The following is a 27,938-nucleotide window of genomic DNA, read 5'->3' as shown; positions in this document are numbered from 1 at the left end:
ATTGGCAAAATGTCAAATAGCTTTGTCACGCGCATACACGAATGGAAAAAAGAACAATCATTATCTTTACTGCTTATTATCTATACAATAGCATTTATAAGGCTATAAGTAAGAATAGCTGGAACTTGAAAGCAGCAGAATGCCGCCTTGGTGACGCTTAAAAGGGAACACATTTCATGGCAATCCCACAGAGAAAATCCAAATGATTTGTTCCTTCTAGTTGAAAACTGGGTTTCGTACACCATTCAAAACTAGGCTACTGCTGGACCACTTTCTGTGGAGGAGGGTGAGGGAAAATATGAAAAAGAATGTGCTCATAATTCCTAAAATTACTACTCCTGAAATCAAAGCACTGGTGACTGAATTCAGCTGGAAAGCAGATCCATTTGGACTACCTACAAAGGATTAAAAAATGAAAAGGGAGGTGTTAGGGAATCACTTTACAAGCACTGTAATTGATCCAACCAAAGATACTTAAATTCCCATTTATTCACACTTAAGTCCCATTGATTCCAGTGTGAGAGATACCCGGTAAGTGTGAGTCCACATATCCACTCAAATTAAGCTCCACTGATTTCAATGGTGCTTACACCTAGGAAAGTGTGAGTAGGGCTGCAGCTTGCATACACACTATAACCTGAAAGCACATTCAAAACACATTCCCCCCTTAAAGAATTCTGGACGCTGTAGTTTCTTAAGGGTTGCTGGGAATTTAAGTATGAGGGGGTAAACTACATTGCCCAGAATTATTTGAGTGAAAAAACATCATTTGAATGTGCTTTATGATATAGTGTATACACAGAAGTGTAATCAGAAGGAATTAAAATGCATAATTTTGGACAGATTATTAAACACCTTCTATCTAAGCACTGTAGTATAACCACACTCTCAAGTAATTATTTGTGTGGCCAGACGAAGTCCCCCGTACCCCGGGGCAGCCCCTGAGGGAAATAAAGACTCATGACAACGTTCTATGGGGAAAAAATGGCCACAACTTTATTAATATTCAGATGTAGGAAGACCTTGGCTCAGGCATTGGGTGTTTATCCTTCCCAGCCCCCCAGCCGGGGTTCTGGGAAACTTCAGGGTTATCCAGCATGATTGGGAAGTGGACTAGTCTTGAGAACATATGTTCAAGCAGATAGCCCGCCCCCCTATGTTCACTGCCGCTGGAAGGGGAGGGCAGTGACGACCCTGGGCGTATGGTCAATGCCTCCCCCTGAGACCCCTTTAACGGGAACCCTGTTATCGCCACCCCCAATCCTGTAAATGACTAAAGGATTCCGCCCAAGGCCTGCAACCGCCAAAGTTGTGACGAATTGCTACGGGAAAGGCGAAACCTGCCAATGCAGGAAAATTCCTTTCCGGCCCTTTAACAGCGACCTTGTCATAGCAGCGCCTGCGTGCCTGTGTGGCTTTGGAAAAAAGGTGGTTAAAACCTGCAAAGTAAGCGTCAATTGAGGGAGTGGAGGGTGGGGAAGCTCTGAATCCAACGGCCGCTTCCCAGGTATGACTCAAGCTCTATTGTGTGTACTGTATAATCCCTCCTTCTACCTGGCCAATCCCCCTGGCAACACCTCCCCAGCCAGGATTGGGCGGCTGCTAGAGTAGGTGGAGTCCACAGGTATCCCAACCTGGGGAAGGCAAAGCCAGACCAACTGCCAGGAGATGCCACCGTGATCCAATGGGTTCACTCACGACCTCACAACATGCGCACCCCATTTGATGTGGGGAACGCTCATTGTCTCAAAATCTCCTATGGAAGACAGGCAGTGATATATATGGACCTATATCTCACTGCAGTAGTGTAAGGAGAATTACAGCTAGTATTTTAAATGTCAGACCTTTTTTTAAGGGTAGAATTTGTTTTAGAAACTGGTCCTAAGGAATTAACAATTACCATTCAATTCTGTCTTTAAATAATGAAAATACCACAACATATCAGACACTAGTCATTAGTGTAACATTCAAATGCTCCTTTAAAATAATAACAATAACAACAAAAGTTGTTTGCTCTTATTGGTACAACTTACCAAGCTGTGAATTATTAGTTGGGGTCTCATCTGTACAAAAATATAAAAATAGATAAGTTGTAAATTTAAAGATATTATGTGAACATATTTCTGCTCATACATGATCTAGGATACTTTAAACAACTGTTTTGAGATTATTAGTTTGTCACCATCAATTTATTTGTTCAGATTAATTTTAGGTCATTTGTTATAAAACAGGTTCCGCTATGCATATTTACCTGAAAGTAAGTCCCATTGAATTTACTAGGACATATTATCAGTGCTGTGTTGCATACTTTAAAGATTGCTAAGAGATTATAAACAGTTATTCACATTTGGGGTGAAGGGTACATGTGTTCCAAACATATAAACAGAATTTGACAGTTATAACTCAAACTTTTCTTGCATCAGACAGCCTCTTGCACTGAGTACCTGCTATGTCTGAGCCACTCATGCACAGTTGTTGTTTTTTTAAAAGGACTAATTATATGTAAATTTATATTGCAAAATGATAGATATCATACCCATAATACATGTTAAAGAGTCAGCCTCATGCTGTACTATATTTGTACAGCATAATTTCATAAGGGCATGAATACTTGGGCTGTACACCAGATTTGGCTGAGGCCCAAGCCAAATTGAGCCCATATGAAGGGATCCAGAGCAAAATCAGTCAAGTGGGGATGAAATAGCCACAGGTTGGGTTGGATGGCTCAGAGGAATCTGGGGCTGTCGGGGATCAGGCAGGAAGGAGGTTCAGGCATCGGGCAGGAAAACCCACAAGAAAGGCAGAGGTCTATGTGACTGCTGGCTGTATATTCCCAGGCAAAGGTAGAAGCCTAATGCCAACTGATTCTCCTTCCTGCTCAACACCTCACCCCACAGGATCCGTGCTGAGCAGAGACAATGATGTTGTGGGATGCAGGAAAGCCCTGCAGGAAAACTGTTTGTGAAGTAGCACCTTATAGGACTGATACCTCCATGCTGTTGAGCAGAGGCATCAATCCTGCATGGTGCAGGGTGCTCACAAATATGCCTTCCCATAGAGAAGCCACTTAGGAAGGAGCATACTACAAAACAGACCCTCTTGGTCGGTTTAATTAGTTGGGTTTTTAAAAACTAAGTAAACATTACTCCCTCCCCATAGCTAATTTGGCACTGGATCCAGGATAGGGCAAGTGGATTCCGAGTTGATCCAGAGCAAGCTGACCTTATTGGGGGGCTCTGAATCAGAGGCACTGAAGGGATTGGACAGCCCTAATGAATACCCACATATTTTTATGCAGTTATATGCATTGTTGCAGACATCTGCATACATGCTAGTTACTTCAAGTGTGCAATATTATTTGTATAATGATGCCTATAAATAAACAAGAATTCTTTGCATTTTGAGCAGAACTAGGAAAACTGTCAAGATTAAGTAGCAAGACCAAAATTATGAGTAGGACTTAATTAGATGTCACTCACTGAAAATTATCCTTAAACAGGAAAATGGTTGTGTTTTTTTAATCATGCAATGATATGATCACTCCTACCAGTTCTAGTAATGATGGGGCCAGCAGAGATTACAGCACTTCCAGAAGTACTCGGAGGGCTCCAAGTGGTTCTCTTTACTGCATCTCTTTTTTTCCTGTTACTGCAGATCTGGAGGGGCAATGAAAACAATCATGATTTCAGTGGACAGAGAAGTACATTCCTCCTGTATTGAACATTTTAAAAACAAGCTCTTTTTGGTTGTACAGTCATACCTTGGAAGTCGAACAGAATCCGTTCCAAAAGTCTGTTCGATTTCCAAAATGTTCGGAAACCAAAGCACAGCTTCTGATTGGCTGCAGGAAGCTCCTGCAACCAATCGGAAGCCGCAGAAGCCCCGTCGGACGTTCGGGTTCCAAAGAACGTTTGCAAACCGGAGCCAAAATATTCGATTCTCAAGGCATTTGGGATCCAAGGTACGACTGTATTGGAAAAGAAACTATGAACTTATTAACTTTGTTGCGTGCAATCTTTTGTTACAACTCCTGAAAGAGAGTGCAGTCTTGTCCATGCTTCTTTGTTTCCTTATATATTCAGGACTGGTTTTATTTAATATGAGAACATAAGAAGAGTCTGCTAGATCAGGCCAGTGGCCCATCTAGATGGGTGTCCTCCTCTCACAGTGGCTTACAGGAAGCCCAGAAGCAGAACCTAAACACAGTAGCACTCACCCTTCCTGTGGTTTCCAGCAACTGGTATGCAAAAACTTACCATCTCCAACAGTGGAAATACAATATCTAGAATACTATGGCTTGGCCTCAGCAGTGCCCTTCTGCAAACACAGGTGCTTTGAACCTGTTCTCCCTGAAGACTCCTGTGCCAGCTTCAATGCTTTTCTCTCCCCCAAACCACAGGAGGCTTTCAGAGGGTGTCAGAATGGCACAGGGGACAAATGGGAATCAATCAATCAGTTCCACTTACTGATCTCTGGATAAACTCGGTGTATTGTAATGGTTAGAGTGTCAAACTAAGATCTGGGAGGCCAGGATTTGAATCCTCACTCAGCCATGAAGCTCACTGGGTGACCTTGAGCCAGTCACTGCTTCTCAGTCTAGCTTAGCCAGGCATCCCCAAACTCGGCCCTCCAGATGTTTTGGGACTACAATTCCCATCATCCCTGACCACTGGTCGTGTTAGCTAGGGATGATGGGAGCTGTAGTCCAAAAACATCTGGAGGGCCGAGTTTGGGGATGTCTGGGTTGCTGTGGGGATTAAATGTGGATGGGGTAACTCTTGTACATCACCTTGAGCTGCTGGGGAGGGGGAATAAATACAATGAAATAAGTAAAATAAATGGGTATGACATTTGGTGTGATTCATCAGGTTCTTGTATGTAATTTCTGCATCCCACTCATCAGTAGATCTTGTTCTAGATAAAAGCTCTGCTCATTACAAGCTTGGTGGGAAAGTGAACTTGTCCTTTACTATGATTCCCTCTACATATTCCCTGCATTATAATTTCGGCTGTTACATGATTGCTTGACAATGTGAACCTGATCATTCATAACAAATCTGCCCTTTCTGCAACACATTGGCAGTGGGGGGATTGCCATAGCACGGTAAGTTAACTACTGCTTCAGGTAATTATATCCCAGCCTCCATATTTAAAGCACATCTCTAAGAGACAATTGCTTTAATATGTTACGGATGACGGTCAATGGCTCGTTTTGTTTTAATCACTTGTCTTTACACTGTGCAAAACATTCCAAGTTTTGTTCCAATTGCAGCATTACCAAAAGACTCCAAAACCTACAGGAGCAAGAAAGGGGCAATCATCAGCTCTGCACAGCTTTGTCACACAATGGAGAAAAACTGTGGACATTTTCTGGTTCTTGTGCTTCACGAAGCGGAACACCTCGAAAGAAAACCGGCCCATTTGACTCCTGCCATTTTCAATGATGGTTGTCTGAGGGTCCTTGTCACAGCTGGAGGAAAAGATTGAAACGGGAGTGATGTTTTCTGATTCCCAGGAGGTTGGAGTCTCAAAGAAAAACACTCAAGCATCCTGGCTACTACCAAATTGGGGGGGGGGGGGTGGCGTTAGAAACCTGTGCAGCTCCAACCCATGACATGGTCTAAGGGCCCATGATGTGCAGCCACCAGAACAGGACTGGTTCTGGCCAGTGCTTACATAGATCACCTGGAACCCATGTACTACTCCTTGAGCTTCGTGATGGAAGAAAAATATTAATGAACTAAACATAAATTAAATACATTGGCTAAACTTTGGAATACCGTGGGTTGTTTTTTTTAAAAAAAAAATACATTTGCAGCCCATTTCTTGATTGTAATGTACAGTTGACAATGCTTTATCCTTGTCATATTACACCATTCGCTTTGGTACTGCACCTCATACTTAGCTCGAAAGACGATCTGTTCAGTTACTCATCCTCATCTTTTCATTAGCTCCTGCTAACCATGCAAAGCATGGTGGAGAAGTTTATGCAGTTATGCAGTTATTTCTTAGGGTTCAGTTCTTCTTATAGAGTTTCTTATTTATTTCACCACTTTAGTAACGTTACACACATTTTATATATAAAAAGAACTTTGAAAATAATTAATATATTTTGTATTAATCTGTTTTAACAGTGTGGTTGACAAACACTATATTTAGAAGAAGAAGTAGAAAATCTACCTAAAGAAGAGATCATATCGCAGATCATCATTTGGATTTCCAGATGGAGTAGTATAGCAGTAGTCCATCAAAACATTCCATCTGTGCAATGAAAGATAATTAACCGCTAAGCATTTCTTGAGATTCAGCATATAGATATATATACATGCATTGAAAGTGCTGGCTGATAATGTGCCACCATCTTCCATTATGATTCAAAAGATGAGCAATATCCTGGTGCCTTAACTGCAACAAATCACTGAACAATGAGTACAATATAGGTAATGTGAAGCTATAGGCTCACCTAGGAAATGGTACAGCTATTATAGTCATGAAGTTATGAAGTGCTACTGATTTGCTAACATTTCATTGGCTACTTCAGACTTCATGAGATCATTTAGCCAAAAACTACATTTGCCTCTTTTATAAATTGAGGCTGCTACATCTTGTGCTCCAGGAAAGAGAAAAGAACTTGTTTCACTGAGTGTAACTACCATTGACATTCTGCAACTTAGCTGGAGCATTCAACAAGCCCTACCTGCAGGGAACCAGGCAGAGGGCCTTCTTAGTAGTGGCAGCCACCCTGTAGAATGCCCTCCCATCAGATGTCAAAGAAATAAACAACTATCTGACTTTTAGAAGACATTTGAAGGCAATGTTGTTTAGGGGAGTTTTTAATGTTTGATGTTTTATCGTGTTTTTAATATTCTGTTGGGAGCCGCCCAGAGCGACTGGGAAAACCCAGCCAGATGGGCAGGGTATAAATAAATTGTTGTTGTTGTTGTTGTTGTTGTTGTTGTTGTTACTCTCTAGGCATTATATTTGGAGAAACTGTTTGCAGAATGTATATATTTGTTAAAACTGCAAACAAAATTGTATTTTTAGGAGAAACGTGCATCTAAATGTTGGTGGAATTTCATGGTGATTTTTTTAAAAACAACAAATTTCTGTAGAAATGAGGAGAGGTGGATTTAAGATTGGAAAAATGAGAAAATGAGAGGAACCAAAATGGACAGATAAGTCCATCTGTATCTGAAACCCCGGGGTGCTGCTGCCAGATAGAATAGACAACACCAAGAGAGATGGTCTAGCCTACTGTAAGACAGCTCCATATGCCTCCTTGTATCCCAGGAGCAGAAGCAGCTCGCAAGCTAGGGCAGAACTGCTAGGCTAGCTTCCCAGATGTAGCTTGCTGTTGCTTGTTTCGTGGGAGAGGAGGAGGAGAGTGAGGTGGCAAGGAGGCTGGCTCGGTACAAGCACATTGCCAGGAGTGCCAGATTGTCTCCACCAATGCATTTGTACTGCAGCGCCCTCTCCACTGCTTTACCTCTCCTGAGGTAAAGGTGTAAGGGAGCGGGTGGCATTGTGGTTTAAACCACTGAGCCTCTTGGGCTTGCTGATTGGAAGGTCGGTGGTTCAAATCCCCACCACGGGGTGAGCTCCTGTTGCTCTATCCCAGCTTCTGGCAACCTAGCAGTTCAAACGCACACCAGTGCAAGTAAATAAATAGGTACCACTGCGGCCATGTGCGCTATGTTTCCATTACAGTCTTCTGTGTGCCAAAAGCTGTTTAGTCACGCTGGCCACATGACCTGGAAAGCTGTCTGTGGACAAACGCCAGCTCCCTCAGCCTGAAAAGTGAAATGAGCTCCATACCCCATAGTCACCTTTGACTGGACTTAACCATCCAGGGGTCCTTTACCCTTTTCTTTTTTTTTACCTTTTACCTCTCCTAAGCAACAGTGACTCACCTGCCAGGAAGCTGACGTATTGGCTTCACCCCACATGAAGAGTCACTTCTGCCAAGGAGCTTGTGTTTCTAGGACCACAGATTTTGTTGTGAGGGGTGGGAGCAGGAGAGACATATCATTTACCATACCTGCCATCGAGGTTTGTTGCTCTAACAGCTGCAAAAACTTTTGTTTTCAACGGTAACCCTGTACTGGGGATAATCAGCTGCTCTCTGTAGGTGGAGTCCTGGAAAAGCAAACAGTTCTTATCACAGACCAACAGTATGATCTTATATAACATAGAAGTGACTGCAGTCAGCTGGTGAGGCTACCAAACTCATGATTTAGTCTCAGGTATGTGTGTAGAACATTTCTCACTGAAAGGATCAGGTAACAATGGGACAGTTTGCAATCCTCTTGGAAAGCATTGCTTCAAGGCAGATATCCTTAAATCCTCATTGCGCTATTGGATATTGGTAGCAAACACAGGTCTCCATAGTCATGAGAATGGTACCAATTAACAGGAAGACAGTAGTAACAGAAGTAGTAGTACCAGTAGTAGTAAATTTACTTCCTGCCCTTTACCAGCAGGCCCTAGGGCAGGTTACAACAGTTTAAGATTTGGAATTAAGATCAGTTAAAACAGGTTACAGTCACAGGAATAGGGTGGAGAGTACTTGATCCACCCTTCCCTTCTATCACTTTCCTCCCCAAAACTCTTTTCTCTACTTTTCCTTTCTTTTCCCTACTTGAGAAAGCAAACACAGTTCTGGAAACATTGTGTCTCAAGGAGGTGTACTGGGTGACAGAGTGAAACAGTAGGCAGGGGAAAGCCGAACAACCCTCCCTTTCCACATCTCTTCTGCCCCCTTTGCAGTAGAGAAGTGGAAACCTAGATTTGCTAAGCTTGCCACTGATTGCTTAGTTTAGCCCTGATACATCAGAAATGATCTCCTTCCTTGGGATCATTTAAATAATGAGTGGGACTTGTGCATGAGAATGGCTTCACCTTTCACTGCTTCACTTTATGTATCGGGAACCACATAAAAGTGGATCAGCACTCAGACATAATTCAACATGACCAAATGCACTTAGAGTGAACTGTGTTTAATAATGCTGTAGATTACGGGAGGCAAAGGATGTCAGTATATATCGAGATCATATCTAGTGGAAAGATATGTGGCAACAGCAAGCCGTGCCAGACAATTTGCAAAGAAACTAAATCAAATACTAGCCATGATATGTGAATAGAAAAACAAAATCATTAAATGTGTCATATAGAATCTATAAACCAAGTGGTGGAACACATTAACATGGAAATAATCCCTCTATCCAATTTAGCAGCATTTTGTAAAAAATAAAATCTGCCAAAGAGTTCTACTTAATATTAGAAAGATGACCCTACAATCTTTTGGCTGGTCGTAGTAAATTTAATCCTATTATTCCCTCTTTTGCAGCTATCCAAAATAATTTCCCCAGAACCCACTGCCATTGCCATTAGTTAGGATTCAAGAGGAAGCCTAAGATAATTAGATGCCACAATCCCATTGATAAGCACACAGTTATTAAACTTATAGTGAAACCCTATACACAGAAGTAATACTCGCTAAGTCCAAAGATATATACTACCAAGTAAAGGAGCATAGCAATGGTGGGCAGACTGTAACCCTCCAGATGTTGCTGGAAGTCAACTCCCATCAATCCCCACCCAAGGTCGTTAACGGTCATGGTTTGTGTACCTTAAGAAATGAAGTTGGTGGGAAAACAAGTCCACTCACAAACGACTCCAATGGAACTATCACTGCAATCCTATGCACAAGTACTTGAGAACAGGTCTCACCGAGTCTGTCTGTTAATGTGCCTAGATTTGTAACTCAGTATTGCAATCCTAGACACCAATGGTGGGGAACCTGTGGTCCTTTGGGCTCCTGTTCCCATCATCCCTTGTCATCAGCCATCTGACTGAGGCTGAAGGGCGTTGGAGTCCAACAGCATCTATAGGGTCAGACACAAGTTCCTCAGTCATGGCCTAAGCTAAGGCAACAATGAGGTTTTGGTTTTGCATGGCATCCTTTGTACTCTACTAGAAACTGAATATAGGCCTTTAGTCAAACCTGTGATGTGAACCTTAATTGCACTGCCTACAATTTCCTTCTGCCTCCAGGGGCCAAAATATCACCTTATTATTTCCCCCTAGTAGAGTTTTTCTGCTTCTGCTTTATTTTCTGTATGTTTGATTTAGATTTTGATCACATTTTGTTGTATAAAAAATGGTCAAATGTTAATTAAAGTACATATATAATAATGGCACTTTCATTATTAATTTACACCACTAATGATTTGTTAGCAAAAAGAAAGTTGTGGATAATGAAGTGAATTAAACAACAGTTTTAGCATTTCTTCCTCAGACCGTGCTCTTCTCTAGAAGTATTTAAGTCACCCTCTGGTAATGGTGAAGAATTGTACCTCAATTCATTATGCACACACAGCACAGTTTGACTTGAGTATATTAAATTTTAAATGTATGGAAATGAATATGCTTCATATTCATGCTTAATTAACCGCTGTCCTCACAGAGCAAGGTCTTGACCCTAACAAAACCCTTACTTGTGAGCATATCTTGTTCACCAAGAAATCTCAATAAAGCCAATGGCAGACTTAATGCAGATGTATGAATTCACTGGAAATCCCAGCAGGAAGAAAAACAATTCATCCACTTACCCAGAGCTGTAACTTTAAGATTGAACAACACCCATATACATTTAAAAAAATAAGCCTAATTCATGCATCCTAATCCATAACACAGGACCAGTTCAAGACCTTCTGCTACCTGACACAAATCACAAGATGGCTCCCTCTCTTTCCACATGCAAAAGCCAACTAAACTGGATGTTGAATCTTATTTCAATACTTCCACTGCATCTGAGAGCAACAAGCTAATACTGAGGAGCAGAACAGGCCACATAGTACATAACACTCTGTCGTCCAACAAAAGGTTATAGCCAGCAGGCCCAGCCTCAAGCAACAGAAACCCAAGAAGATACAGTATAGTACTGTGAGATCTCACCAGAAGCCGGTGCCACTGCCGGCGCTTCACGGGCACCACCATGCAACACAGGTAAGACAGCTGCAGGCAACAGTGGGGGAGGGGAGCAGCACATTCCCTTTTCACCTCAAGCAACAAAAGGGGATGAACTGCTCCTGGGCCAGGGGGCTCAGGAAGAATATCCAGGGAGTTGTCCCTGGTGTATCCCTGAGGTTGCCACCTAAGGTGGTTGCCTCACTCTGCCTAATGGAAGGAATGTCCCCATCCTACTGTGATGAAGGAAAGGCAAACAAGCTCCATTTCCCATTGCTGGCTCCTTCAAGATTCAAAATCGTGCAGGAACCTACATGAGTAAAAAAATCTGCTTGCTGCAGAAGTTATCCCACGAAACGTGATTCCAATCATGTGGGAGATTAGAACAACTGCACAGGGCTACTGTTGTCTTAAACTGAAATGGGGATCCTAGTTTACAAATAAAATCCAGTAGCTTAATATTCAATGTTTCATCTTGAAACATATTCATATTGGTCCACGACGATTCATGCTATGATATCAATCTAACAATGATTTTTCTCATGCATGTGGAGTTCTATCCTTGCTCTCTGTGGGATGATTCTGTGGGTTTTCAGTGTGGTTCAGTTTGAGCTGAAGAAAGGATAGATCTGCTGAGCACCTATTGACATCACTAACAACTACATGCATTCTCTGGAGCAATTTTGCAATAATAATTAAATAATATTGTGGTTTTATTTTAAGTGAAGGTAGTAGAATACATATGTGATTCTTTGAAGGGTGACAGCCCACCAGATGTACAAGGCATGGGGGCAACAGCAAGACTGGTGGCTGACACACCTCTTTGACACAGGCAGTAACTCAGCAATCCAGCATTCACTTGTTGGAACATATTTCTGAAACAAAAAGATGCAAAGCTGGCTTCACACCATAGATGAAGATGCTTCTATGACTATCCTTAGACTGCTTTTAGAAATCACTCCAAGATATTATTTACAGGATCAATGTACAGGATGACTTACAAAAGCAAAATTGTAAAATGGAGTGTTTATTGGGCAAGATTGGAATGTTGATTGGCCCCATATGACGTATTCTCATGTGTTCTAAGAACATTTTAACTGAACTTTTCTGAAGCAAAATACCCTATACCCTAAATACAAGGTTTTTTGTTCCTAAAGTTTTAAGAAACTTTCTACTTTCTTACAAAAAAGCTGCAGTATTTTTTAAAAATGGAAGTAATATCATCTCCAGTCTAACATATCTCTGAACTGTCAGACAGCAAAACTTACTTGCAAACAGGAAATTCATTTAAACGCAATTGGAAATATTCTGCTATGATATTTATAGCACATTCATTACACCCCAAGTTGAAAGCACAGACTTTTAAATCATCTGCATGAATTATAACCCAGGTCCATGATGACATGAATAATAATCCAAAAAAATGGATTTGTAATTTACTAAAATGCTGCCTGAGAAATGGAAAGCTGATTTTTAAATCAGACATTTGAATGGATGAATAAAATTTTTAATCAACACAAAAATAACAGTTGGAGGATTAGTGTGGCTGTATAAATAAAAGCCAGTAAAAGTCTTTTAAATTTCCTTTCCAATGTCCCTGTTTATGCAATACAAGTTTACACAATTACATATATTCAAATTGATTATCATGCTAATAAGGACAGAGAGAAAATCCGCACTCATGAGGAGGTACTTAAAATTTTAGCTCACCCACTGTCCAAAAGAACCACAAAGAAATAGCATTAACATTGGTCTATTGAAGTCGCTTACATCTTCCACAACAGTAGTTGTTGGTTATATTTTACACCATACCAATGACTTAGACACAGCTAGGGTGACCAGAATAAGTCCTTCCTTGTGGAAGGTACCAGTACAGGTGCGTGTGTGTGTGTGTGTGTGTGTGTGTGTGTGTGTGTACCAGCTTGGTTCCACTCCTGGCACAAGACACCAGTTGAACTATTTTTGTTAGAGCCCGTGTGAATATTTGTTAAAGGCAATTGTCTAACAAAGGGTCCTCCCTCCCCCTGTTGTTTCCCGTTGTCTATTTAGAATTGTAGGCTCCTTCAGAGCAGGGACTTGCCAATTTTGCTGTGTAACTCTCTGAGGCTGCAGTCCCTTGCAGACTTTTCAGGCATCAAGCCTCTTTGCACTCAGTGGGAGCTACTGCTGAGTAAACATGCACAGGATTATGATATAAGGTGCCACGTACACTGATGATGTTATGTAACTAATAAAATCATTATTAAAAATTATAATTAACTTTTAAAGTTACAATTTTAACTGCCAGATTTGCTCTTGCAAGCCAAGGATGCAGTCAGACTAGATGAGCTGAATTTAGTTCCCACTATGATCCATGGTAATTAAGCCTTCATTTCAAAGGGACCCAAATGCAATTATCTTAGGCTGGATATAACACATGATTTCCGATATTTCCAATTTAAAGCTGTGAGCGCCATTGCATAAATAGCCAAAATGGTACCACCCATACACAAGTGGAAGGCTAGGCAGCTGTGGGAGAACCCCAAAATTTTGAGAAGTGTAGGGGGAGGACTCTAAGCTGAGAAAAACTCCAAAGAGCCACAGGAGAACTGAACATGCTTAGTGGGTAATCTGGCCAACTATTTTGGATGGACTGGAAATGCAGAGGGAGAGAGAATGAAATAGAGGGGCTGGTCCCACTTATAGCATTCTATAAGTCAGTCATGGTAGGTGCATTATTAGCAGAGGGTGTAACTGGCTTTTATAGCCAGAGAGCAGACCATACGAAAGAAGTTTTCCCTCTGGTCCACTCACTAAATTGGCTGCAACTGTGGGCAAGTCTCAGCAGTCACCACCAACAGAGAAGGAAGTGATGTCCACCCCCCAGAAGATTGCCCCACTCCTCTCCAGCCGGCAAGTGAGCAGTCATTCATTGCTTTATTTAAGAAACTTCTGCTTTTTAATACTTACATTGTAGAGGAGCAAATTCAAAGTGCTAATGAATGTGCCATTGTTCTCTCTTACAGATATAGCAGCTGATGATCTAGAACAGATTTAGAAAGCAAAAAATTATTGATGGAATCATCTATTTTTTATTTTTGCAATTCCATATTTCACTATTAAATCAGGTTTTGGAATTCACCACCAAGAGTATCCTCCCCCCTTGTGTTTATAAATTGCTACAAATCGGGATTTATAGTGGAAACTCTGTCAGAGCTTTGAAACAATGGGCATTGCTGAAACAATGGATCAGGCAAATAATTAGCTAAGAAGCAAAATTGATAGGGGGAAATAACTTCTTGTGATATACAGTACAAAGAAATAGCATTTGCTTGTGTTACGTATACTAATATATTGCTGTGCAAAAAGAATTGAAAGTAAATATTTCTTTGCTTATATATAAGTACTACTCTATCTTTAAGAGGAATTGTAGAAGAACTTTCATCATGAAAGCTAACACTGAAACACAGACTTCAGTGCTGTGCTAAATCTATAGCAAACCAAATCCCTGGAATACTTTCCTTCTTGTCATTATTTTCCTTCTCTATATCCTCTTCCTTTCTTCTTCTCAAATTGGATGTCGCTTCTAATTATGGAGGGGGAAATGACCAGAATCCACACATTTCATCAGAAATCTGATATGTTCACAGGGCATATCCACCATGCAAAGCTCCAGCCAGCTACTTAATGACAGTGCAAAGGCTTCCTGATACACAGAACAATCACTTCTTGCAATATCATGCTCATACTTACGAAGCAAGTTGTGTATTATTGACCAGATATTCCAAGGGATAGCTGCAACTAAATTTATACAGAAGTCCTGGTAAATAGCTGATGATTGTGGGTGGATCTGGGGTGTCTATGTATCCTGAAACATTGCCTATCTGGACTGTTGATACATTGCCATAGGCATTAATTCCTGGAACTGAGGTTACCTAGTTGGATAAGGTCAGAAAACAGAATTATGGGGAGGCAATCTTATAAGAAAACAGAATTTTTAAAATAGTGAAGATATGACTGTTAAAGGTTAAGAAATCACCCTTGTAAAGTATTTGATGCACCACAACCTCTACATCAGGACATAAGAAGCACCATGCTTGATCTTGCAAAAGGCCCACATAGTCCAGCATCCTATTCTCACAGTGAAGAACCACGGGAAGACCACAAGCAGTACCTGAGGGCAACGGTGCTCTCCTCACTTGCGATTCCCAGCACCTGGTGTTCGGAGGCATACAGTAAAGGTATAACAATCTTCCCATTCTGCTGTCCCACTGACGCCATGACAGATACAAATGGGAGCAATAGCTATCTACCATTTCTCTCAAATGTATCAAAGTGATTTGTTGCGCAACCTTAGTCCAATCTATTAGTCTGCTGTGAAATAAGCCCCCACAATACTTTCACAGAACCATGTATCCCCCAGAAAAGTGGGGGCAATATTCAGCAACTTTCAGGGGCAGGCATTTGAAGGAAATGGTGTTACCTTTAAATGTGACAACAACTGGGATATTTTCTTCCTTTTTACCAATAGCCACAATGGCGGCATAGATTTCTCCCCTCCTAAGAATAAATGCTCCTAAGAATGACACATGACACCAGAGGCATTCTGTCACAGGAGTGTGACTAAACTGCTCCAAGCAATCAATCTGCTACTTGAGGCAGTGCCGGACTTTCAATTCTTTTGGTAAAAATACAGATACACAGAGAAAAACCAGTGTCAGTAAGGTAGAATAGGGACTGGGAGTTCAAATCCCCACTCATCTATAAAGCTCACTGGGAAACCTTAGACCAGTCACCAACTCTCACCCCAACACACCACAGAGGGTTGTACTGAGGATAATAAGGAGAGGGAGACAACTACATACAACAACTCGAGCTCTTAGAGCTAATGAAATAATAAATAATGGAGCCCTCATCCAACTCATAGTGAAAGATAAGACCACCAACACTCCAAAATTCAGCTTCCTCCCCTCCTCTTTTATCTCAGTGTTGCCTGCATAGAATTCAGCAAGGAGGTGGATGGGGACCAAATTAGAATTAGTTGGTTCTGCCTGCCAATGACTCTGACTTCCCGTACTGTTGTTGCTTCTGCTTTCTGCCCTGTCAGTCCCGTCAGGTACCAATAGAGACAGGGATATTTGGGTCGGAACCTGTACATGCATGGTCACTCCCCCTAAACATTCTATGAACCCATAAACAGGGCTAGCATCTATTGAATAACCGTACCCATCTAGAACTTTCATTAATAATGTACTGGTAGCAATGTGTATTGGAACATATCTGGAAGACCATTGTATTATGAGGAGTTAGGTGCGATGCTCTGCAAATTTCCCCTTTGGGTGCCCTCAAAGTTGCGCAGGTACAGACCTTGACCTAGCACTTTTTGGTAGTTAAAACAGTGCAGTGTTGTAAAGTAGAGCTCTCTAAGAGTTAATCACAGTTTGTGAGAATCAGCACTTATTATAGAAAGGCCACCTGGGTGAAGGAGTGGGAGAGGTGGGGCCATATGTCCTTTAGAGATAGAGCTACTTACATCCCCATGTGAGTCATAAGGCACCAAATCAGTATTTTCAGTGTTGAGCAGCATAGCATGGAGATATCTAGACCGTCTCCTCCCTTTGTAGACTGCCATATGTTATGACTACTCCCCTAACATTGTAAGACATAAACTTAGACATGGTTATGGGAAAGGTGCTCAAGTGTCGCCTGCACTCCCAGGTAGTATGAGTCCCAAGCCCACCAAGGGTCAGAGGAATCTTGGTGCAGACCTTGCTGTCAACATTGATGCTGCACATATCACATGTAAGGAGTTCAATCCATTGCCTGCCCAAGAAGTGTAAAGGATTTTCCAGCAGCAAATGGAGCTGTAAGATCTTGTATTTCCCCTTCTTCTTTTCCTCATCCTGTTAATAATACTTGTTAAAGAGAAACTTTGGTGGTCTACATTGTCCATCTGAATCCTTAAAAAAAAAACCTAGCCTTAGGCATCCAGAACTTTTGGCAGAACGCAAAAGTCTTTGGTCTTGTTGGACTCTGCCCACTCTGTCTGCCCAGCCCTTAGTCTTGCACACTAACATCAGCCCTTTGCCATGACACTCAAGTGTCAGAATATTTGCATATGCAAATAATAGAATTTTCATTTCAATTAGCTTTCTTATAAACCATTTAATTGTCCCCTCTCAGTTATACATCTTCTGCAGTGAACTCCAGCTCACAAAGCATTTGACCTTGTACTGTTTCACTTGATGCTGTATCATTATCATTATTGCAAGAAAAACACTGGAATTGCTAGAATTATTTGAATGGCCAGCTAAGGAATGAAGAAATCATTGACTTGGATCCTTATCTATCCAGCTGTCAGTTTGTGAGCTCATCTCAGAGGAGAGACGTAGCAGATAGAAAAGCACGGTGTCAAAGTACTTCCTGTGATAACCATCATTAGATGCAGGCAAGATTTCAGCACAGTGACCAGGTTCACATAGCTCAGCCATGCACATAATTCCTCTTCTAATCTCCCATGCTCCCATAATATTTCCAGAATACGAGGCATTATACACACACACACACACAAATAAAAGGCCACAAAGGTGCTATCTCTGTGCATACTCACAACTCCAACATTTACTGGATGAAGAAACATGCGGTTACAGAAGGAGTGTGACTAAGCCATCACACTCCATGTTTTCCCCCCAGATTCACCTCACTGGATGCTAGTTGTGGGGATGGGAATACTCAGAGTGAAATGCCATGTTTTGTGTTTGTACATGACACCACAAGAGAAGAGGGGATGAGGAGATGTTTCTTACAACGGCAGCTACACATTTCCCTATGCTTAGTTCCACCTTGAGAAATGATGAGGGTGGTGCAAACGGTCCCATTATCACAAAACATTACAGCAAATGTGTTGGCTCATTTACAACTAAACATTTCATTCAGAAGTGGAAGAGTAAGACTTAAGATTGTAGCAATAACTGCATATCAATCTTCAAAAAATGAGCTGTTCATTCTTAAACTTCAGGCATTTGTATTTGCAAATTTCACCCCTCACTTGTGCGGTATGTTCTATTTCATACTTCATCTCTCTCTCTCTTTAGAAGTGAAATGTAACCAAGTATGATCTGCCAGTTTTTGTTTCCTCCGGTTTCTTATTTTTCCAAGCTCAATGCATCAGTTTGCAATTAAAAATAAAATGAAATTTCTAATTAACAATTATCCGCATTTCACTGCAAACTTCTAATATACACACTTTTAATGCAATTTTGCCTGATACACACACACAAAATTCGGATAAGTGTGACTTTCAAAGAATAGCAATGTTTGCATATTGTTTGGGGAGCCGGGAGTTAGTTACATTCAAACTAAAATGCAAACTGAAATGGAATTCTTCTCCATCTCACTGCATAGCCCCAAAAGAATTGCATCTTACCATTAAAGCATTCCCACAGGCCTCCAAAGTGCTGAGATTGATTATGAAAATGACCACCGCTGGAAATGTGTTGTTGTTTATAAATCCCCTACAGTGGGAGTCCCCGTGTTTCCCATTTAATGCCAGATCCGTTTCAGAATAACCAGAAAAAAGGACAGTGCAAAAATTAATCTTCATAGTAATTGCCTGTACTCCACAGTAGACACTGATATCTCGTTCCGCTGAAATGAAAAGTGAAGGGGGGGACACATTGAAGTTATTTATATTTATATTTTGTGATCTTAAAAACAAAGCAATTCATGTGGAAACAAATGTACCTCCTTTGACAAAGAGTTCCCATTATGGGTGGGTACCACTACTAAATAGGTTATGCTCTGCACCAGTGATGTAGGCAATGTAATTTGACTGCCTTAGGTGGCAGGATTCACTAGGGTAGCAGCTCCCGGTGTCCATCTTTCTTTCTCCCTTGTTCCTGATATAGATCTTCCCTCATCCCTTCTTCCCTGTCAGGGAGGGGGATGCCACTCTGGGGTCCACTTCAGGTGCCAAAATGTCTTGGGCCAGCCCTGGTGTACATCACACCCAAAAACAGCAATACACAGCAGACAATTTATTAGGATCAGCTGACAGTCATGGAACAGATGTTTAGAGTATCAGCATGTGGAACACCCTGAGCTTTAAGAAAAGATCTTCAGCCTGCTGAAACTGGCTTTGAGAAATGCAAACAATCTTGCAAGGAAAGGATTACCATATAAGCCACTGCTTTGAAGTAGGAACCCTACCAAAGGAAAGGCCTGATAATTTTCCTCCTTCTCTGACTTCTTCTATGCTAATCTGTCACAAAGAGCTAGAAAACATGAAAGCCTCCTTATCATCACATTCATTGGCAAGCACAAGGATGGTCCACCAATTACCCTGTTGCTGATTACATCATTGTACCTTCTCTGAAAAAAAAGTCCTGAAGCTACCCTTCTCCGTGTTCTCTGTCCAGTACACCGCTCTCTTACACTGCTCTCTTATACCCTAACAACACTGTAAAAGTTGAAATTCAAAGCAAAGACCCACTGGTTTATGTTAATACCTTAGGAGCATCACATGATACTTCATGCTTGATAGGGTAGCAACTAGAATACACACATGCACACACGATACCTAGCCCGCCTTGTGACTTTGCTTTACCATTTTTGTGGAAAGGAACAAGAGACTTTCCCCTCTCAGACACATTTGGTGCCTTTTTCCCCTCAGGGGATGAGCAAGGTGAACATGCAAATGCACCCCAAAAAAGCTTTAATGTGGCAATAAATTGATACTACTCGTATTTTGCATATCATATTCCATTCCCAAGGTACATGCAAAACAGCAGACATTTAATGCAGCATTTCATGTAGAAGAATCATAATGAAAAAGCTGGCTTCATTAAATGGGGCATTCAAAGCTTTCAAGCAACCCGAAATGATGTAGTATATGCACTTTTTAAATCTTGCGAGGAACCATTATGCAGCCTTTACACAAAAATTAGCCCTTGGAAACAATATTTCTTCTCACATTTTGCTCGCTGATATTCTCATTTAATGTAGGATGCAGATGAGCAAGTATTCTGAGCACCCAATTCATTTGGCTCCAGAAATGTACACAGCAGCTATTAATAGCAATTTAGAATTCCAATCAGCACAGTGGAATAGGTAGGTGATAGAAAACTCTTGGTAAAACAACAAAACAATAAGCACATTATTAGGAACTATTAGAAAAGGTAAAAGAAAATAAATCAGCAAATGCTATGAAAATATTATAGCAATCCATGGTGCCTCTATATTAATGCCTTAATCCTTATCAGCTTCACTTGAGAGCAGTGCCCACTAGTCATTACAGCTGTAATTCTCAGAATAGCACTCAGCATTGCAACCTTATTCAGAGTGAAAACATTCATATAAACACCTTTCTTTCTCCCCTGTGGTCCTGATGCAGATGCACATTTGAATGTACATCCTTAGCTGAATGTCATGCTTCTCCAAGCAATGCCAGCTCTACCATTAGGCAGAGTGAAGTGACTGCCTTAGGTGACAGATACTGAGAAGCAGGGATAGGCAGCAAGACTCTGCTTGCCCATAGCTTGGAAGCAGGAGCAAGGCAGCAATGTTAAGCTTGTCCATAGCTGCGGCTGAGCTCTGTTAGGTGGCTCCTGCCAGCATCCAATGATTTGCAGTTCAGTTTTGTTGCTCCAGTTCAACCAAATGATCTATGTCCAGTGTTAGAAACTGAGATATGAAAGCTAGGAGCTAAATGGCACCTTAAACCTAGGTTATGGGCGCAACAATGGAATGTCTAGGCACGCTTTTTTATAACAAGAATACAAAGCTGAAAATGAATGAACTGCAGCTAAAATATTATGTTCATTTTTCACCTGGATTAGTCCTTCTCCTGCCCACCCCCCAAAATATTCTTAAGACAGTCTCTTGTAGAGTTTTCAGAGAGTAGCTGGAAGTGGGGAGGCAGAAAAAGGTCCTCCTTCCACTCTGAAGTTTCAACCTGAAATCTTAGGCACAGTACTGCACCCAGAGCTCAGAAACTGCTTGCACCAATTAAATTCCCTGTCGCAAAATGCGCCTAGAACAATGGGAGTTTTGGACACTGTATATGTCCTGTCTCCTATTCCAGGTGTGGGAGCAAATGTCATGAGGGCTCATCCATAGGAACTGCTCCTTACAAGATGGCTGGAGTATCGTACTATCATACTTTTGCCTTGTTTAAGAGCAAAGGATTATGCCAAGATTGTCCAAAGCATTCCAGAAACTAATCTACACTGGTCAGTTATAACATTAAAAATGCATTATAAAAATTTACACCAGACGGTGCTGTAGAGCAGCAATCTGTCATCAATGCAAAATTGCATTGAGAGCTATATTACTTTTTATATAGGGTTTTTACAGATCAGTATAGATCCAGCCCAAATGTTCTATTGGTTGTGCACAAAATAAAATGTTCAACCAGTTCTCACATATACTGTGCTTCACATGCATATCAAGGCTATTGACTTTGAATGGCTGAATGAGTGCTATAATGTTGCACTGCAGATTGTGTTTGGATCTTCCCTGAGTTTCAGAGCAACTTGTTATGCAGACGGCTTCTATTAAGCAGGGGAAATGTCAAAGCTGTGCAAGTCTTCTGGGTTGCCAATACAGTTTGCACATGCTCAAGTTTGTTGAGCTTGTTTTTAAAGAATTCTCAAATGTGTATTTTCACTGAAGTATTGTCTTAAATGAACAGTGGAAGTGCTGCTGAAGAGTAAGATGACTGAAAATATGTTCAAATGTATTGAAATCCTGGATATATTTATGACTCCAGTTGCAAACATAATACATCATAATCAAGAGCCAGCCACTGCAGTGTTAGACCAATGTTCAGTGCCCGTAAGATGGGGTAAATATTGTTGAACAGAGTGGAGCCTTTGTTAATTCTTTACACGTTGTAATTATTCTTTGTGCTCCACTGCATGGATCATTAATTTAAATAAAGGGGAAGTTATTAGATCTTCTTAATGATTTAGCACGCTTAAAGTGCCGGAAACTGTTAGTTATTACCACTAGGACTGCCAGGATGAATTGTCGTGCTACATTTTTGACAACATAAGGAGACTTGAATGTCTAAAGTAAATGTACTGCTCCTTCTACATATTGCCTGAAATGGCAATTGTCTCTAGATCAGCTTCATAATGGGTTTCTGTGGGAGGTAGTATCAATCCAAGAATCCATTCTTACAATATCCTAAAGGAAGGAGCAATAACTCAGTAGCACAGCACGTATTTTTTTATGCAAGAGCTGCCAGGTTCATTCCCTGGCACCTGCAGTTAAAAGAAGTAGATATCACAAAGGCTAAGGAGACCTGTGCCTAAGACCCTGGAGAGTGACTGCCAGTCAGGGTAGACATTACTGGTTGGTCTGAACAATTATCTGGCTCAGCATCACACTGTTATAGGGTTGGGGGTGGCAGATTATGCTAAATTCCTGGGTGTCATATCCTCCTCCTAATTCCTGGGTTTAGTAAAAGTTAGAATTAATCAAGGTTTGATTAAACTTTGCCAAAGATGCAAATCCGCTGGCTAATGAGTCAAGCCAGTTCAGCAGACAAAGGCCAGTGACAACCCATTAAGGAAACCATCAGAGGGCAAGATTTCCAGGCAAAGGGGAGTTGGGCTCCTTCTTTGCTGGGTGCTAGTGGGCAGAGGCAAAGGCAAGGTTTAGCGTTTCAACTTTGACTATTGTGGCTGGGGGGAGGTCCATGGAGTTAGCAATGAGAAGGAGAAGGATGGGCAGAACTCCATGTGAGCTGGAACTAAGAGACACAGAGAATGGCTTTTTGCTGTCATTTGAAATCAATTCTACCCTTAAAGGGGAAACCAGATCCTCGTAGGATGTGCATGCTCTGCAATTCCTCCATCTAGGTGCAGGTTGTATATGTGTACAAATAAAACCATATATCATGAAGACACTACAGTCTCTGCTATGCCTAATTTCTGAAGGAAACACAAACCATGGCTAAGCACCTGGAAACCCTGGAATCTCACCCTGCTCATGGAGATTGGGGTGTCATGTGACAATATGTTCTTATGTACCTACACAGTGCAATGAACTAAAATATCACCAACAATAAATGGAAATGAAGAATAGATATAAATGCATTAATCCCGTTCAGATATTTGATCTGTGTATATATGGTAGTGAATGAGTAAGTATCAGGATTGTGCTCACAGGCCAGCTTTCAAGTGCCATCCACTCAGGGTTTCCATCTCAGTTGTGTCCAGCAGGGTGGTGTGAGGTTTCTCACCTGGTTTTCCAATTCTACATATTGCTGTATGTTACTGAGAGGGAGAGGAAGCGGAGAAAGACAGCAGTGTGGTGCAAACGCAGCAGCAGCAACAACAACATCAGATTGGCTGCACCACTGTGACTGCACTACACTGAGCTTTCTGCTGACTTGCCTATCTCCCTTTCAGTAACCAGCAGAGACACATGGTGTTTTGAAGCCAGGAAAGCAATGCCACAATGCCCACCCTGACTGTCCAGCCTCTACTGCAAGGTCGGAAAACTTGAGGAACTGCTGCCAATCAGTGTAGATATTACTGAGCTGGATTGACCAATACCCTGAATAGATATGAGGTAGCTTCCTATGTTCATGATAATTCAAAGGTTACAGCATGATGGAAAGGATAGTCCATAAGGGTTTAGAATCCCCAAGCATGCACTATGTATCACTATTGCTAATTTGATGATAAAAATTAATCACCAGTATTATTGTCCCTTTAATTGAATCGATAAAGTTGTAGAAGCATGATTGAACTATATTTTTTGTGATGCATTAAATCACCAGCAGAAACATTAGGTGAAGTCTAGAATCAGCTTTATTTTTACAGTCTTTCCAAATGCAACCCATGGTGGCAAATTAGCTGCTGGTCCCTTTGTGGGCTTGGCAGTAACTGTGGCCACTTGTTCAAAATAAAGATCTGGAATTATCTATAGGCAATAAATGCCTGTTTTGGCAGACACCTTCCTAAAAGCTGGCTACCACTAACAAAATAAGCATGAAGAAATAGGTGTACACTTCTGAAAACATAAGGAAATAACTCACAATGTTGTGTTCTGAAGTAGAAAACGGGCCCTTTCATTTTCATAATGTTATTGCACAATGTTTGTTCCAGTTTTCTATTTGTAATCATGGAGTTGGTTCCAGGATAACTAGTGTCTATGGCAGGGGTAGCCAATGTGGTGCCCTCCAGGTATTCTGGACTACAGCTACCATCAGTCCAGCTAGAATAGCCAATGATGATAGATTATGGGAGTTGTAGTTCACAATATCTAGAGGGCACCTCATTGGTTATAAATCAGTGCCAGGTCCACCAGTGCATCTATTAATGGGCTTAATTATGAAATGCAAAGTTGAGCATAACATTCACAAGTAACCCCATTTTATTTATTTAAGTAAATGTGCATATTTTTGAACACAGCGTTGAAAATCTGGTATTGAAAAACAAGCTTTCTCCAGCCCCTTTCTATATCTTTAGTGAGATCCTCATTACATACTAAACAAAATATTGAGCTGCTACCACTCAGGCAGAAGTTTCATCAAATAAGTGAAAAAGCAGTTAAAGAATGCCATATCTCCAATCATACTTCAAGAGTGATTCACAGATATACTCTTGTGTTGCTACCACTTCTGGTAAAAACAAATCAATAATGGGCCAGATTCAACCATCCACTCCTGGTTGGAAGCTCTAGCGGAAGAACTCCTGCTCATGCAATGGAGCTTAATTCACCCTCTCCTCCCTCCACTAACACCCCAATTTCTCCCCATCTTCTCTAGAGTAACAGGTGAACCCTCAGAACAGCATGCAGAGGTAGGAGATGGGAGATCATTCCATCAGGAAAGCAGAAATACTTGGACCATCAGAACAATCTCCTCATGTTGAAAACCCAATATTTATTACCCCTCAAGAGGGAGTTAGTGCATAACATGTTAACCTTTGAGGGAAAGGAAGAGGTGCAGTACAAGTCCTAAATGTTAGTAAAATAAGCTGCAAATGTTAGAGGTGTGCACCAGATTCAAACAAATCCTAAATCCTATAGTAAAGGGAGCACTTTGGGTGATTTTTGGCTTGCCAGAGGTGAAAATGGTGCCTAGCACAAATGTCCCTTGGCCTATATGTCTGCAATTTGGCAGCTTTCATACCCAGAGGCACCTGTCTTATGCCTATGATTTTCAGACTAATTGCCCACAAAACACCACAGGATATTAAGTGGTTCCTTTTTAACCCACCCTAAAACTGCAGTTGATGCACTTATAAGAAAACAACTCTTTCTGAACTGTAGCAGGATTCATGGTCTCAAAGGGTGCAAATGTAGGTTGAAATTTCAACCAATTCTATCACAAATAATTAAAAAGTTTATAGAAACTTCTTTTTTTAAAAAAATCAGATGCTAATCAGACCTTTCAGGGGAGGGTCTTCCACTGAAAATGCCCTATCAACATAACCACAAAGTAGGGGGCACCCAAAGCAAGGCTTGCAATGAAGACCTGAATGAATGGTCCTTCAAATATTCAACTCCTAATCCTTTCAAATGTAAGCTTAGAAACGTATTGATAACCTACACAGATCTTTTAATATGTGTTGAATATAGTATCTTCTGTTCTGTTAACAATCTTGTCGCTGTATTCTGGAGCAGTTTACATTTCTGAACACTTTTCAGAGTCAACCCCATGCGCAGTGCATTATTCTAGTCACGTTCCAAGAGCATCTTCCTGATCCAGCCTCATCCAGACAGGAATGCTACTGGTACACTTATGCCTACAATGGTGCATAGAGCTGAGTGGGCATCAATGACAATCAAACATGATCCTGTCTACAGAGACCAGCATCTACATAATCTGGACTCTATTATCATTCTTAGTTTGATAAAGGAAAAAGCATTAGGGATTGGCTGCTTTGGAGAGAAGAGGAGGAGGAGGAGGAGGAGGAGGAGGAGGAGGAGGAGGAGGAGGAGGAGAAGAAGAAGAAGAAGAAGAAGAAGAAGAAGAAGAAGAAGAAGAAGAAGAAGAAACTATTCCTATTTACATAACGTAATAGACGAATCGGAAACACATCTGTTTCATACATACTAACTTACTAAGGGCAACTACCTGTGTTGTACTTCTTGGTGAGATCCAGTCCTATTTTTCTAGAAAAAGAGGTGCCAGAACTCACCATGAACACCTCCCTTGTTCTCTTATAATGGCAATGATGCCCACATGAGAGGTGCTAGAACTGAGTTCCAGTGAGTTACAGCTGAAAAAAAGCCCTGATAAGATCTATTACTTGCACTAAAGCAAAGGAAGGAAATCTCCAGCAAGGCTCTAATCGGTTCAATGCTCTAATCCAGGCACCCCCAAACTTCGGCCTTCCAGATGTTTTGGACTACAATTCCCATCATCCCTGACCACTGGTCCTGTTAGCTAGGGATCATGGGAGTTGTAGGCCAAAACATCTGGAGGGCCGCAGTTTGGGGGTGCCTGCTCTAATCTCTCCCCAAACCACAATCTTCACTTGTCCTGCTCTGTGTCCTTTTGTCCTTTTGTCTGGTTAGAATGTATCGTTGAACAGTGACAAGGACCTCCATCTGCACTATGCATAGAAAGCAGTATCATACCAGTTTGGACTACTCACGCCCAACACAACACATGGAAACTGTAGTTTGCTAATTATAGTCAGTGTGAACAGGTGGGTTGAGGATTTTTGGGTTTTAGGATCAAATTCAGGTTAAAATCCTGTTAGGGCTGGGTGACATTTTGGCACACACATTCCTTTGCTACAATGCCAATCCATATCAGGGAGGTGGCACATTAGGTATTTACTCTATAAAAAATGAAAAATAAACCTTGCTTGAATGATGACATATCTTGTTTGGGCCTAAGGAAATAGCTTCCTATACTTCTAGAAAGAAAGAAAAAATCCATTTTAAATATTGTCAACAGCAATCTGTGCATAGTCAACTAATGCATGAAACTCAGCCTTCACAAAAGAGGATGAAACCCTGTTGTTATTATGGGTAGCTGTGCCCATGGGTAGCAAGCTCTGTGCTACTTCAGAGGAATTTCACTCACCATTAGTTGGTTAATGAGGAGTTTGTTCCAAATGCTTCATTTATTTTAAAGCTTTGTAGTCTCTACAAACAAGCTAACAAAGGACTTATAATTAATATGTTTCAATTAACACTTACCAGGAAACCTGCTGTGGAGGTTGGCATCACAGTTGTATCCATTGAACTGCGCGGTCACTGTGAGAAACTTTGCAGTCAGCAGAAGTAGCAACCATACTCGTTCCATTGTAAAACCTAAGGAAAACATGAGGCAATTATTCTGTGTCCCCATTTACTGCACCAGAGATACTTATTGTGATTGTTTCGTGATCATGGAATCAGGTCTGAAATAACAAGGATCCGCTGTGAAGTTGACCATCTTGCCTGATTTTAAAGCAACAGGTCTATGGATAGAAGAATGACTGATCAACAAAGGCTCACCAGGAGGAAATCCACCTCATAGCATAGAACGTCTCCGCTGGTGCTTACATCCCTGTGCCTAAATGAGAGGGCATTATTTTCATGCCTCTTGTATTCAGTTCATTGCGTTCTTTGTGCTCTGGCACAGCTTTGAACTCCTTTTCTTCCAACGTTCTCCGCTGGGTTTTTGTGCTTAAACTATACATCACAGAGCCCCATACTGTTTTCCCAGTTGGGTTTCAGGCAGTGAACCTAGGCAAGGGTGTAAGCCCGACTGAGCACAGTAAGAGGACTTACGCGTACACATGTATAGGATTGCTCTGTAAGTGTGCTTGCTTCTGTGTCACATTGTGTGCACGATATCCAGACAGAAGTCTCCTCGTGCCACCCAAAATAGATTATTGGCATTAATAGCTTCTTCCAGTAAACAACATAGGAAGATGCATAAATTGAGTCAGGCTACTGGTCTGCTCAGATGAGAATTGTCCACACTGACTGGCAGCAGGTTACCAGGTTTTCAGACAGCACTGTTTCCCAGACCT

At 41.3% G+C, this 27,938-nt stretch overlaps 1 protein-coding gene across 1 annotated transcript; it reads right to left on the bottom strand.

Moving 5' to 3' along the window:
* Positions 1-65: 65 nt before the first annotated feature.
* On the bottom strand, positions 66-27,244 carry ZPLD1 (zona pellucida like domain containing 1). The gene is made up of 10 exons (XM_033145801.1): positions 27,118-27,244; positions 18,374-18,594; positions 14,701-14,882; positions 13,918-13,990; positions 8,039-8,136; positions 6,181-6,261; positions 5,299-5,470; positions 3,548-3,656; positions 2,034-2,063; positions 66-395 (listed from the first exon to the last, which is right to left on the bottom strand). Exons 1-10 carry the CDS (start codon positions 27,242-27,244, stop codon positions 217-219), a joined length of 1,272 nt encoding a protein of 423 aa, XP_033001692.1. The 3' UTR covers positions 66-216.
* Between the last annotated feature and the right edge of the window lie 694 nt (positions 27,245-27,938).

Source organism: Lacerta agilis, chromosome 4 (assembly GCF_009819535.1).
Source record: "Lacerta agilis isolate rLacAgi1 chromosome 4, rLacAgi1.pri, whole genome shotgun sequence".
Lineage (NCBI taxonomy): Eukaryota > Metazoa > Chordata > Lepidosauria > Squamata > Lacertidae > Lacerta > Lacerta agilis.
The sequence above is the reverse complement of the archived record's forward strand: the minus strand, read 5'-3'. Positions and strand labels throughout refer to the sequence as shown.